Source organism: Trachurus japonicus, chromosome 15 (genome assembly GCF_045865225.1).
Source record: "Trachurus japonicus isolate A0001 chromosome 15, Traja_1.0".
Taxonomy (NCBI): Eukaryota; Metazoa; Chordata; class Actinopteri; order Carangiformes; family Carangidae; genus Trachurus; species Trachurus japonicus.
This window is the reverse complement of record NC_140921.1, coordinates 21312992-21326854: the sequence shown is the minus strand read 5'-3', so window position 1 is coordinate 21326854 and position 13863 is coordinate 21312992. Positions and strand designations below refer to the sequence as shown.

Sequence of the window (13863 nt, the reverse complement as noted above, 5' to 3'; positions counted from 1 at the left end):
TGTTTCAGAGTTGCACATTGACCATCACAATCATTCAGTTCTTGCACGTCATAATGGATTACATGGTAAGTGGATTTGTGATTGTAATTTAAGAAATGTACTCTGCACTTTAGAAAGAAAAATTGAAACAGAAATATTTTTTTTAATGAATATACCACTTTACACTTCAAATTAAACTCATCTGTCATCTCACCTATTGTATCTGTGCGCTGTTGGTGTCGCTGTCCTTGGATCAGCCTCACGCCTCAGACAGTTGGCCTCTGTCCGAGCCTTTGTTATTAACAAACAAGATCTCAAAGCCTATTATCTATGCGTTGATTCATGAACGCCGTCTGCTTTGCCCTCCATGCTGTCACATTCCTAGATGCCTTCACCCTAGGAAGAAACTAGACAGGTCATCCTACTTTTCAGGAACCGTCTTTGAAAATGCAGCATATGGAGTTCAACCTTAAACACACAGCGACAGATGTTTGTATAGGTCCATAAAACTCTTGCTGTCCAGTAACTGCTGCTTTGATTGCTGTGGTATATCATTTACATGTACTGTGTGCTTCACACTTCTGATTTGTAAACAAATAAATATGCAGGGCAGACTGCCATGTCTTTTGTTTTTCTATCCCATCCACTACCAAATTTATGTATTTAACTAACTATATATTATGATTGCAAAAACAACATAAACCAGTGAGTGTGTGTGGACCCTCCACCATGGTGGTTTACAAGAAGTGATTTAAAATGTGGCTCAATTCATACGATCCGTGAGAAGTGCCCACTAGTGCCTTTCACCCAACGTAGGCCTCACTTTATAAAGTTTATACGAGTCTGATATCATTAAATATTGTAGTAGTAAAGCGTGTAATTTCACTTAGAGAGTGATTTTGCCTTCAGGCTCTCACAGTCAACACAGCTGAGCTTCTGTCTCTCCTGCTGCACTGCTGGAATTTATTGATAGACATGTGTGAAGTTTGGAGGTAAGCAAAGTCAAGCCAGGCCTGGCTGGTTAAATCTTGTTCTGTCTGGTTGGGGCATGGTAGCCCATTTACATATATTATCATTGCACCACTCTAGGGGGCTGACCTCTATGTGGCAATCAGCTAGAAAAACTTTGTCATTTGTTGTGCTGGCTCACTCTGCTCCTGAGTGCTCAACTGTGGCATGTGAGTTTATAGCAGGAAAAGGAGAAATGAAATTTGGCGCATTGTTTCAGAAACATTACACAATAATAATAATAATATGACAATAAAAGTCAAGTTGTCTTCATATTCAAGTCTCTGGGGACATATACATATAAATCCTTTTCACGCTTAAAGTTGGAGACAGTTTTTTGCAGGAAATGATCTCTGTCATCTGTGGACAAGAATTCTGCCTTTTGATAATCCTGCTACTCCAGCCCATGCTGCAGTCAGGACATTGTATAAACAAATAACAGCGCCACCTACTGCAACACAGGTGTTCAAACTCACTGCGTCTCATATGCGATCCTGGGGCGCCCCCTGCTGGGGAATAATGGGAATGTATTGATTTAACATAATGTCTTTGAAAATCACAAGAGAATAAATACAATTCAGTTTAATCGAAATATAAACAAGTTGAACCAGTTTTTTCTGTAAAGGAAACCATCATCTAAACACTGATTAAGAATATGCTCTGTCCAAGAATTACACATCAAAGTGTACAGTTCTTCAGGTCTTAATCCAGCCATGACAACGTTAAGAGCAAATAGGCTACTTTTACCTTGTGTTTTTACATCTATTGATTCACATTATTATTACTATTTCACATTATTCATATTATTTAGTCTTTATTTAGTAGTCACAGAGACTCACAAAACTGACCTAGTAATAAAGTTTTAGCTGATTTGACTGCTCCACTTCATATGACCTGTGTGTGTTTCCATAAAAAAAAAAAAAAAAGATTTAGATTTGTTGGTTGGAAAATGGTTAAGTAAAACTGTGACACATAGTCAAAGTGAGTTCAGTTAAATGACATGCAGTCCATCAATACAATAATAATTTAAGATCAAACAGCAGGTCTTGGAGTAAGTAGGTGTTGCACAATAAATAATAATGAAAAATAAAAAAATAAACATTTCATGTATTGTGCTATGTTTAACCAACTATTTTAATTAAGAAATGAAAGAATAAGGCAGTGGTTTAAACAGACATTGATGAAAACGTACTTACTAAAAATAAAGAAGGGCTCCCAGTTTCCACACACAAGAAACCAACCACTCTAAAAATAAATAAATAAATAAAAATCTTCAGCCAGGAGCCAGTTTATAGGGTCAGATTTATTTTTAGCCAAGAACATATTCATCCATCTTACAAAAAACCTCAGTTGATGGCAAGCTAGCACACTAAACTACCATAAACATGAGCTGCATCTGCTTAACACTGTTTGCATTGTCTTCATTACCATTTTAATGTGGTGGTGAATTGTAGTTTAAAGCATTGTTGTGTAGTACAGCCCCGTACACCCCATGGCCGTGGCCTATCACTGCTGAGTAATAAGATGTGCCAGGATGTGTGTTTGAATTCAAAGAAACCTAAAAAAAAATACATTTAATTCATATTTTGTCGCATTTTTGTTACATTTTTGTTTTTATGTTACATTTACTGTGAAAAATTTAAGCCTAAATAAATGAATAGATATCAATAAAATATACTTAAGTTTGGGTTAAGTCTGATTTGATAAGTATTATAACTCTAAATCCAAAATCTGCTGTTATTGTATGGCTACATATGGATGAAATTCAAAATATCAAGTCTGGATTATATTCTGAAATATCCTGCAGTCACATACTGTGTAGCCTTTGAAATGATTAATGACTTATTATTTTCAATATTGGCAAATGTTGTCTTAGTGGAGTTGTACATTTCCATGTTTACAAGTTCAATATGAGAGATTTTTTTTTTGGTCCACTGAACTTTGTCCCACGGCTGCGTGCTGCACTTCTGCACTTCAACCACTGGATAGAGCCCTGGTTGTGCTGAAGGAAGCTTCAACAGCTGAGGCACTTGGACATTCAAGCATAAGTAAATATGTGGCTCTGGCATCACTTCTTTCTATTCACTTTAGGTGATGATGAACATGATAGCAGAACAACTGCAAAATAGTGTTTATGAATATTTCATAAACAAAGAAAATGTGAAAAACACTTTGATTTATCTGTCTACAGAACATGGTCACATCCATTCTTCTATAGTATTACTGTAATGCCTATTCTTTTTATTTCATAGTGATATAACTACAGACAGATGAAAACTGTTTACTGATAATTGAAATAATGCAGCAGTTTGTAGTGTTGTTGTAGTTCTACAGAGATGAACTCATGTTCTGTGTCGAACCGGTCCGATCTGGAGATCTGTTATTTTTCTGACCTATAACCTCAGGCTGTTTGTGTGTGTGTGTGTGTGTGTGTGTGTGTGTGTGTGTGTGTGTGTGTGTGTGTGTGTGTGTGTGTGACCAGAACAAACACAGTGAGACAGGTGATGATGTGTGTGTCTGAGCTGCAGGTAATGACACCAATGAAGTTTAGAGCTGGTTTGTTTAGTGTCAATATTTGAATATTATATTTTCATACTTCTTCTCATGTCCTGGCCACTGTTGACTTATCTTCTAAATGTCACTCACATCGCTCTCTCTCATCTCTCTGTGACCTGATTGATGTTTGAACCCTGATATCATGTTCAGGGGTTTAAGTTTAAACTTCAGATTTAAAACTTGATGCTTTTTTTTTTTTTTCTTTACTTGTTCTGTCCAGTTTTGGTCCTGTTTTATTATGTCGTCAGGTTTGTTTTGTTTTGGTGTATTGTCAGTATATATGTATGCTATTGCCTGTTTCCATTAAGGAAAAAAAAACAAACGAAAACTGCTTTCCTGATCCCTGATTAAAGTGCTATTTTTTGTGTGTTTTTGTGTTTAGTAATTTTTGACTGACTGAGAACACGATTCAAAATGATTTGAGAGTGTAATATTGTCGTTGCATTAGAAAGAATGGAAAGTGGGGTGACAATTCGGATAATGTAACACAATTATGCATGGTGTCATTTGAATTAAATGGTATGTAATAAAAAAATAACAATTTCATGCTAGTGTTTGCTGAAATCATAAGATGAATGGTTACAATAATCAACATGCAGACTGCAGTGAAGACTGTGGAATATAATGGTCAAAAGAAACCATGATGATCATGGCCAGTTTCAAGTAAACAAAAAGCAAAACTGCATAGATCAATATTTATATTTGATCTGAGTCTTGCACGTAGCTGAAGCAAAATAACTCAGTAGCAACATGTAGAACATTTCAGGTCCCGCCTAAGGCTTGAGACCTTAATGATGACTCATAGTAAAAACAATAAGTTTTTTGTGGTGGTGAATTTGAATTACAGGATGTTGTTAGAACTCGAATGTACTTTAACCAGTCTGTCCAACACTTTGGGCAGAAAATGCTTCCCACCTGATGCTTCATTGTGAAAGGTTTAGGTTTCCATCAAAACAGCATGGCTCTGGTGATGATGTGGTGAATTTTGAAATAGAAAAATGTAACATGAAATATACAGAAAGAGGAACTCTCTGTAAACTCTCATAGGCTACTTACCTTACTGTGTTTGATGATTGTGAAGACATCTGCACCACCCACTGAACACAGGAAGTAAACCTTGAGCGACAATCGTCATTTGATTCACATGCTGTTTTCATGGTCTGGTTTACAACTGACAAACAGGAACATAACATAACACATCATATTGTATGTCATCACAAATGGCAAATAAACAGAATCTTGACTCTTGCATCACTGCTACTGCCTGCAGCCTTCATTTTTAATGTTTGACATAAAATGCCAAACATATTTGCAGTCATTTAAATCAGAACAAACTACCTGCACCCACTCTGTATCAAGTCTGAACGAACTCAGATGAAGTTAGTCTTGACTAGATTGACAAGGAGCCTCAGTCAGTCAAACTTGAAACGATCACATCACAGCCTCTACCCACGCCTGTTTCCACATCTGCTTGTTTCCACATCTGCCATGTCTACCATCTGCTCTGCAGCTACTTCAATAATAGCTTGCAGCTGCAAAGACAGGAGGAGGAGGAGGAGGAGGAGGAGGGGGTCGTTATAGGGTGGAAGGAAAACCAAGAGAGGCGAGGGGTGAAGGGAAGGCAGTCAGTCAGTCAGTCAGTCAGTCAGTCAGTCAGTCAGGCAAGCTGGGGGAGGAAGGAGGAAGGAGGGGGCGGTGAAAGCAGAGCTGTGATGCAGACAGCGAATCACATGAGCAGGGATCTGTTTACAAACTGAGAGCTGAAGACGAGAAGTGGAGAGGAGAGATGAGATGAGGAAGGAGAGAGGAGGAGAGTGAATGTGAGAGGAAAACAGAGGGAGCAGAGCCGCGGTCTGAGTTAACATTGGCTGCATTGTCTTGCTGTTTTCCAATCCACACCTCCCTGTGCTCTGTGTGTGGAGCAGGAGCAGGAGGGCAGGGGAGGAGATGAGGAGCTGCTTTCCACAGGAACACTGCTGAGGCTGCCTGCCTGCCTGGCTGGCTGTCTGGCTGCCTGGCTGTGCCTGGTTGGCTGCTTTGCTGGTTGTGCTGTCGGGGAACCCATCCATGTCCTTCCCTTTGTCTCTCCATAATTGGCCACGGCAGGTTTTCACAGCCAGAGAGGAGGAAAGCTACGTGGAGACCTAAGAAAGAGGAGAGGGGAAAGGAAGACAAAGGAGGAAGAGCCTTGTGACAATGATTTTAAGAGGAGACAAAGCAACAAAAGCAGAGTGCGCTCAGTCAGAGGCTCATCTCCAGACTGCTGGATGGGATTTGATGTCTATTTCCTCTTATCGTCAGTGACATCGGTGTCTTTTCATCCACAAAGCTCACAGCTTTAACTCCAGGACTCTCCTTTTGTTATGCAGAGGGAGGACACAAAGGAATATTTGCACTTCTTCTGGAGTTAATTCTCAAGTAAGGTGAATGTTTGGATCATACTGTTATGGCAAATCACCACTGCTGACTGAATAATTTCAGCTCATTTGAGCAGCTGTTTACTGGGCTGGTGTCTTCTTGAAGAAACTCTCATCAGGTCTGTTAACTCCAGCACACAAGGATTCAACTCGGTGCACATCCTCTCTGTCAGCTGTCAGGGCAGACTGAGCACAGAAAAGTTTGCAACTGATCTTTTTTTTATTCCCAGAAACAAATTTCAGAAAAGTAACAACCTGAACTTTTGACACTGAAGCCCTCACGACCTGAGCATCTGCACATTTGATGCTTTCTGCCCAATGGTGCTATAAGGTAAGTTCCAGCTGCACAGATGTTGATGTGTAAATTCAAACTTGGTGAAGTTAAAAGTTAAAAAGTGTTTATGAGGTGAAACGTTATGCAATACACAACTTCAAAACTGTTTGCTCATACTTTGCATTTACACCTACTAACTGTTGAAAAGCTAACAGAACTAATGCTAAGCTAACTGAAAAAACTACTTTCAGCTCAAATTTAAAAGAAGTAGCTGAATCAACATGTTGTTTTATATAAATGTATATGAGTTACATAATGTTTAATTCAAACTGATATCACTGATTACCCTAGCAAAATGAGATATTTCATTATTTTTGCCCGAATGCAGCTGGGATAAGTACTATAAGGTAAGCTGCAGCTGCACAGATGTTGAGGTGTAAATTCAAACTTGGTGAAGTTAAAAGTTAAAAAGTGTTTATGAGGTGAAACGTTATGCAACACACAACTTCAAAACTCTTTGAAAGTGTGTGTTGTGTATATGCACTTGTCCCAGCTGCATAAGAGTTAAGTCAAAAAGAGTTATATCTAATTTTGCTAGGAGATATACACTAATTGTATAGCCTATATATTCATATAATTGTCCCTAGCAAAATGAGATATTTAACTCTTTTTACCTGGATGCAGCTGGGACAATTACATACATATAAGTCATATTTTTTCCTAAAAAACTACTTATAAAGCTTGCTAATACATTTTTAAGTTGTAAGCATAATTTTGAAACTAGCTGGCTTCCAAGAACTGCAAGACCTTGTACACAAAACAAACAAAGAGATGAACCTGGTTCAATTTAATACACACCTGTCACATCTGATGTTTTATTGTTTTCAGGGAGGATTTTAATATTCCAGAGAAAAACACCAAAACCAAAGCTGCTATTCCTGTTTAGTTGTGTTCAGGTACAGTCTTGTACACACTTAATGCATCGCACAGTGGCCTACCTTTTAGTGCTCCACTATCAATGATTCACTAACATCGTGCTAAGATTACAGCTGCCTGCCTGCCTCTGTGCACCTACTGCTGTGAAACCTGTCCATTAGAGGATGGCTTTTTATCTCCGGGGGTCGCCCTCACAGTATATTTTGTGCCACTTGACCCCAAGACAGAGAGAACCACACTGCAGTTTTAAGGCTGACATGCATCATGCAGAATGAAAAGTGTTACAGGCTTAAAGCCCCTCGGGCTGAATGCACTTCTTTCACTCCAAGGCCGAACTCCAGTGAGTAACGAGCCTTAGGCCAAGAAGCAAGTGGAACACATTCCTGTGTGACGCAAGGATGCTTGTAAAAGTTCACATGAAAGTACTTTGCATTGCAGAGAGGGGCTTTCACTTTGTAATCTATGATTTTTGTAAATATGTCGAAGGATTCTTGTCATAAAGTCAATGAGCATCATTAGGACAGCGAACACCAAGAGAAGCATGTCCCTTCACAGATCCAGTTTTTCTGAAGCTTAGCCCAGTTCCTGATTAATAAGGATTTAGGCTGTAAAGATTTTTATGAAACTTAAAGGCTTATTTAAAAAACGAATAGTCCAAAGTTATTTCCTGAGCACAGTTTGTCCCTTTCCGCTTACATCACAATCTCACCCGCCTTTGAGTGAAACCAAAACAAGAATTTGGGTCAATGACCACCCCACCTCTACACATGGACTTATATATCTCAACTTTCACCCAAGTTCAAAAACTTTGTGCAGCTCAAGAATCTCTACAGTGTGAGCAGTATTACACTGCAGTCTGAAACAAGAGGCTTAACCGATGCAGTGTGGGGCCAGTGTGCCAGGCCTTACACGTTACACAGGTCAGTGCACACACATGCACTGACCCCTCATCCTCGCCACGGGAGGTTTAGTCTTAGATTGCCAGACAGGGCAGTGATGTATATGTTTGTCATGACCTGTGAGGACCACCGATTCACTGTGGTTAGGTGCTGCTAAGATTACAGAAGATAGCTACAATGAAAGGCCAGCATGGACCACCATGATACAAATTTGTCACACTTAACTCCTGAGTGAAACCTCTGGATCGTCAGCTTCTATATGTTCCACTGTTCACCAGCTAACCTGTTAACTTGATGCTGGCCAGGTACTGTCGTGTACAGTGGTTCTAGCTCAGTTGAAGCTTGAGACTTATCCAACACACAAAGCTGCCCCATACACAAATGTAATAAATGTACATACATTGAAAAAATAAAGTAAATGTAAATATATATGTCATATATGACACTAGAAAATTTCCTCTGGGAAATTTTGATAGGCCCACGGGGGGCTACTGCCGGGCATTCCATGCAGTCACTCCATAATGTGAGGGGATCATCTCTGAGAAACAGTTCAATAATTAAATCATTCAAAAATCAAAAACTCACCCACATGATTATGAATTTTTCAAACTATTTATGCTAATGTCAGCTGTCTATAGACCACGGTGTGTGAAGGCACTCGTTCATACATTAATACACGACTTCTGCAGGAATTTTAAATGTCACACAATGTTGGATTATCTGACTGTGACTTGATGTATTATCATTTTTCTCTCCCTTTATATATTTGCATTGCTCACAACAGTAGGCTGTATTCACAACTGCTGTGTTGATTGTGTGAAGACAGTGTTGATTCAAATCAGAGCAAGGTCAGTCTCACACACTGACCAATACCAACCTCTCATGAAAGTTACATTTTTGATATGATAGTGACGCACTTGTATTCAATGTGTTGAATGTGTTAAAACTTAATGACTGCTGTAGGAGGTTGGATGGTACATTTGAATCAAATGAATACATTTTAAAGAGTTTCTCTAAATGGTGTTTCAGAGACTTAACACAGGGACATAATCACATTTTTTATTATGAAAATCATCTCTGATCCTGTGATGGGACTGGTGCAACCTGACAGCAAACCATGATGGGCTTTTTTAAAAGTTTTTTTCTGTATTCATACAATTTTCTGATTCCACTGTGTCATCTTTTCCCTCTCAGTTCTCAGGGCGTCTGTGTGAAGTTGGATTGCACAGCTCCCACCTACTACTGCAAGATGACTTCTGAGGAGCTCTTCCACCTGCCGCTCAACATCTACATCAGCATCCTGGGCGTTGGTCTCTTCATCCTCATGCTCAGCCTCATCTTCTGTTGCTACTTGTTCAGGTACGACACAGCAGACAGAACTGAGGGGGGGGGGGGCTTAGACCGCGGGACTGGACCAGCATCCGCGTGCTCCTTGAGATCGTTCCAGTCATGTGCACTGAAGTGCCTCACCTTGCCTTCAAGTCAAATTCCTTCTTTGTGTGTCACTTGTCATTAACCTGTAACCTAATGTGCTCTTCCTTCTTTTCTTTTCCATTCTGCCTCTACTTCTACAATACTGTTCTCAGCATGAGAGCAAACCTGAAATTCCTGCATACAATATATAGCTACTGTTTGTGCTTATAGAGCAGGAAGAAAGTCAATATGTGAACTCTTACCAGCTACAGGAACAAATTAAACTTCATTCAAAATACTTATAATCAGGCAGCACCTTTAAACCTGAAGCATCACTAGGCTTTGACTCCAAGTATTACAAATAACTGCACCTGACAAGGGAATTGTACTTCCTAATAGCTTCCAAATTTCCCAAAACAATCAAAACACAAAACTGTTTCCTTGAATACAAAGAGTGTCTGATTAAAAGTTAGGGAAAGGAAAGAGAGGGGAAAGGGTAATGCATAGGGATTTAAGAAGGGGAGAAAAAAAAGACGGGTAGATAAACAGAGCCTGTGAGGAGGAACAGATCTACATTCTATTTAAATTCCATAATAATCATAATATTTTACAAGTAGTAAGTATACAACCAGAGGCAGGTTAGCAGCCAGGTTTACAGGTTTTACATCCAGTCAGTGGTGGAATAATATTTTCTTCCCTCTCAGTCAGTCTACTCCACTTCCCGCAGTAGGAGAACAATCAGCCAGACTTTCCATTTGGCATCATTTGGTATCATTCGGCTTTCACATGGGGCAGTCATACCCGGGACTGGTTTCACACGCACAGACCTTATTAGCCGACTGTGTGCATCAGCAGATGACATTTCATGTTCTCTGAGAAATCTTCTTAAATCTCTAAACAGACTGGGTTTTATTAGAGTGAAGTGCGCTCAGTTGATTCAGGTCAACTGTCAATACAGAATCCTCTCATTGTGGCACATGGAAATACATACAGTGGTGCATTGTCTGCTGTTTGACAAATCACAAAGGTTCAAGTGAGCACTGCTTAAGGCTATTACAGACAGGCTGCGACTGGGTCAGCGTACTGCTGCTGACTTCCAGAACTTCTGGAAAAACCTGTTTAACCCTTACAGGGGACGCTGTGCTGTGATGATTTAGTGATCTACACCAGCGCTGTGTGTGAGGGTGGGTTCACTGCCAGCTAATTCACCTGTTAGTCAATGCTTTTTGTTACAATTGTACAAATCTCAATCAGGGATGAACATTTGTCATGTACGTAAGGATTAAATAGACATCCAGTCAGGATTCTTTCACAGGACACATTCCTGGAAGTGTTAGATTAGATCGATCCGCTCGGTGTTAGATACACAGGCTGTTACTTGACTTTGGCATAGTGTGAATTCCTGTTCCTCAGCTGATTCAGACAGCATGATGGGACATGTCCTGATGAAGGCAGATATGGAGCCGCCAGGCACATTACAGATCTTTCTTGATGACAAGTTTGTGTTTTCTTGTTCTGCTTCACAGACTGAGGCGACGGCGTGCGCGAGAACAGTATGGATACAATGAGGTAAACGTTAAAGCTACTGTATGACCAGTTTGGTTAGTTGATGCACTTCAGACTGTACCATTTGTTTATTTTGTCTGTTAAACTTCACACAAACACACTCATTTTGTTAAAACAAAATCTGTTCTCGTCAACAGGTTGTTTTGAAGGGAGCCGGGAAGAAACTGAGCCTTCTTGGTGTAAGTTGAATACAGAGTGAAAGGAATGGCATGATAAATATAAAAGGGTAGAAAGAAGGAGAAGTGGCCTCATTCTAACTGGGAGACAACAGTAACTGGGAAGTTACAGTAAATATGCTTGAAAAACAGGGGAATGTAGAGAATTCATTCATTACATTTGCCAAATTTTCCTTTTATAAGAGTATGAAAGTAGAACATGCAACCAACGTCTGAGCCACTTCTGTCCCAATCAAATATTACAGATTCCTTTCCTAAACCTGGACAGGAAGTGATGTGGTTAATATTCCTTCTAAGTGACTGTGCTTTAATTTGTCTCTTTGTAAACGTGGTTTTGAAGAAAAAGTTATATTATAGTTACAGTAAAAACCAGATACATTAACCTACAGCAGTGACCCCAACATTGGGGTCGGGCCCCCACGTAGGGTCGCCTGGAATTCAAATGGAGTCGCCTGAAATGTCCAGTAATTGATAAAATTGAAAAGAATACTTAATTAAACTAATTATTATTCTTTTTAAAATTATGATTAAAAACAGCCCTCACAATCTTAAGCAACTGTATTCTATACTTTCACTTTCTCTAATATAAATCGAGTTCAAATAAAATGCAGCATATCTGAGCTGGCACATCTTGATTGACGGGGTTGCCAGAAATTTGTGATGTCAAAATGGGGTCACGAGCCAAAAAAGGTTGGGAACCACTGAGCTAAAACATGATTATGACCAGTTTTGCTTGAGCAAGTTTTGCATGCAGGAGCTCTGCCAACAGGCCTGGTCGTCTCGGTTTGACAGGAAACAGGGGATCTACTGAAACTAAACTAAACTGTGGGAGGTTGGAGACAATCACCAAAACAACAAATATCAATTCCTTGAACAATCAGTTTAGTTTCTCTTTGTATTTGAAATTGCAGTGGGCTGGTTTGATGTGTTGGTGAATATTTTTGATTATAGATTTGCAAAAAACAGAACATTGTTCAGACTGGTAATAAATAAGTTGCAGTGCAGCAATGGAGTTTATTTTTCAGTAGCTGCTCAGTGAGAACTGTTAAAGTGACTGGTTTCATTTCACCTTTTCAGCAAATGTGTGCGGTGTGTTTAGAGGAGTTCCGCAGCAGGGACGAGCTCGGGGTTTGTCCATGTTCCCACGCTTTCCACAAGAAGTAAGTCCCACAACTTTTGCTTGGTGATTAAAAAAAAAACGTTCATGAGGCCGAGAAGCTGACTCCATATTTGTGAACATGCATGACTGCATTTAAAAGTCCTAGTCAAACAAAAAAAACAAACTAACCCCAGACTTGATTTGTTTGTTTAGCTGGTAACCACGCAGCTAATTTTACTGACTCGCAGTCTCACACCTTCTCTGAAACTGTGCAAACCGATGCAAATTATTTTTCAACTGAAAACACGAGGGTTAACACTATGGGAACAGCCGACGTGTCAGGCCCAAACACTCCACATCTAATTCTGGCCATCATGATTTCTAAACACGTGGGTGATGATTTAAAATCCTGACTAACCAGTTTGGAGGAATGATTATAACTTTTGCCTTCAAGACAACAGCTGAAGGAAGTCCAAGAAGCGGTGAGATAAAAAAAACAAAACAAAGAAACAGGACATGTTTTTCTGGCTGATCTTCAAAAAATGACAAGAAAATTCCTGACAGCATATAACTCCCTGCATGTTTGAACATGAACATGCTTTATGCAACTGAGACCTGCCCGTGCCCTGCAGCGGGTTTGGGTGTGACATCCCCATCGGGCTTTCAGGCTGGTTGGCAGGAATCTCTCTCTCTGCCTGTATTGCCAGTTACCTGTGTGAACTTTGTAAATATCCTGACCGTGTCTCATCAGTCCGGTTTTACAAGTGTTAATTAAGCTTTTGCGTTCTTTCTCCTCCTTCGTTAATGACAGAAAATAATAACGTGTCTTCATCGGTCTGCTCCTCCCAGGTGTTTGCTAAAATGGTTGGAAATCCGCAGTGTCTGCCCCATGTGCAACAAGCCCATCTGTCGCCTCCAGCCTGACCCCCCTCAGGCATCGGAGCGGCCCCAGAGTCTCCTGGAGGTCTGAGAGGGGGACGTATGTCCAGCAGCACCTCACGCTCTCCACTCAGTCGACACCCGTCACTATAGAGGCTCCTGTTACACGACCCAACAGAAACATGCTCCGAGGCAGAGCTTCTCTGGAAATAGAAAACGTTATCGACCATGGGTACTGAGCCAAAGAACCTACCTGGAGGTGCTAATGGTAGTGACTTTTCAGTAATACTTGGAATTCATGTTAATGTATTGAGGCTATATTTAGTACATATACTGTAGGTTCTGCTAATGCACAAGTGCCTTAAAGCTGCAGCTCCCCTGGGAGGGGGCCCACTAAAATCACATTTAGACTGGTTTTTATCGAGGGTGATTATCAACCCACTAATGCTTCTTCATATGTGTGTGTTTAATATGTTTTAATGAAGAGGTCAATAGGTCACAGAGAGCTGTGTTTGCTCTGCTGTCTGGGTCTCATATTTTATTTGACTGTCTGACTTAACTTTTGTTTTAATATTAAAGAAGAACAAACCAAAAAAAAAAAAATTAACAGGAAATACATTCTCTATTGTATACACTGCTGTCAGCCCTCACAAAGGAATGA

General features: G+C 40.0%; 1 protein-coding gene across 1 annotated transcript; it reads left to right on the top strand.

The window, feature by feature from the left end:
• The first annotated feature begins 5066 nt into the window (after window positions 1-5066).
• On the top strand, window positions 5067-13863 carry LOC146973659 (RING finger protein 122). Its single transcript, XM_085800430.1, has 6 exons — window positions 5067-6291; window positions 9264-9428; window positions 11009-11051; window positions 11186-11227; window positions 12302-12384; window positions 13173-13863. The coding sequence occupies exons 2-6, from the start codon at window positions 9319-9321 to the stop codon at window positions 13291-13293; spliced, it is 399 nt and encodes a 132-aa protein (XP_085656556.1). The 5' UTR covers window positions 5067-6291; window positions 9264-9318; the 3' UTR covers window positions 13294-13863.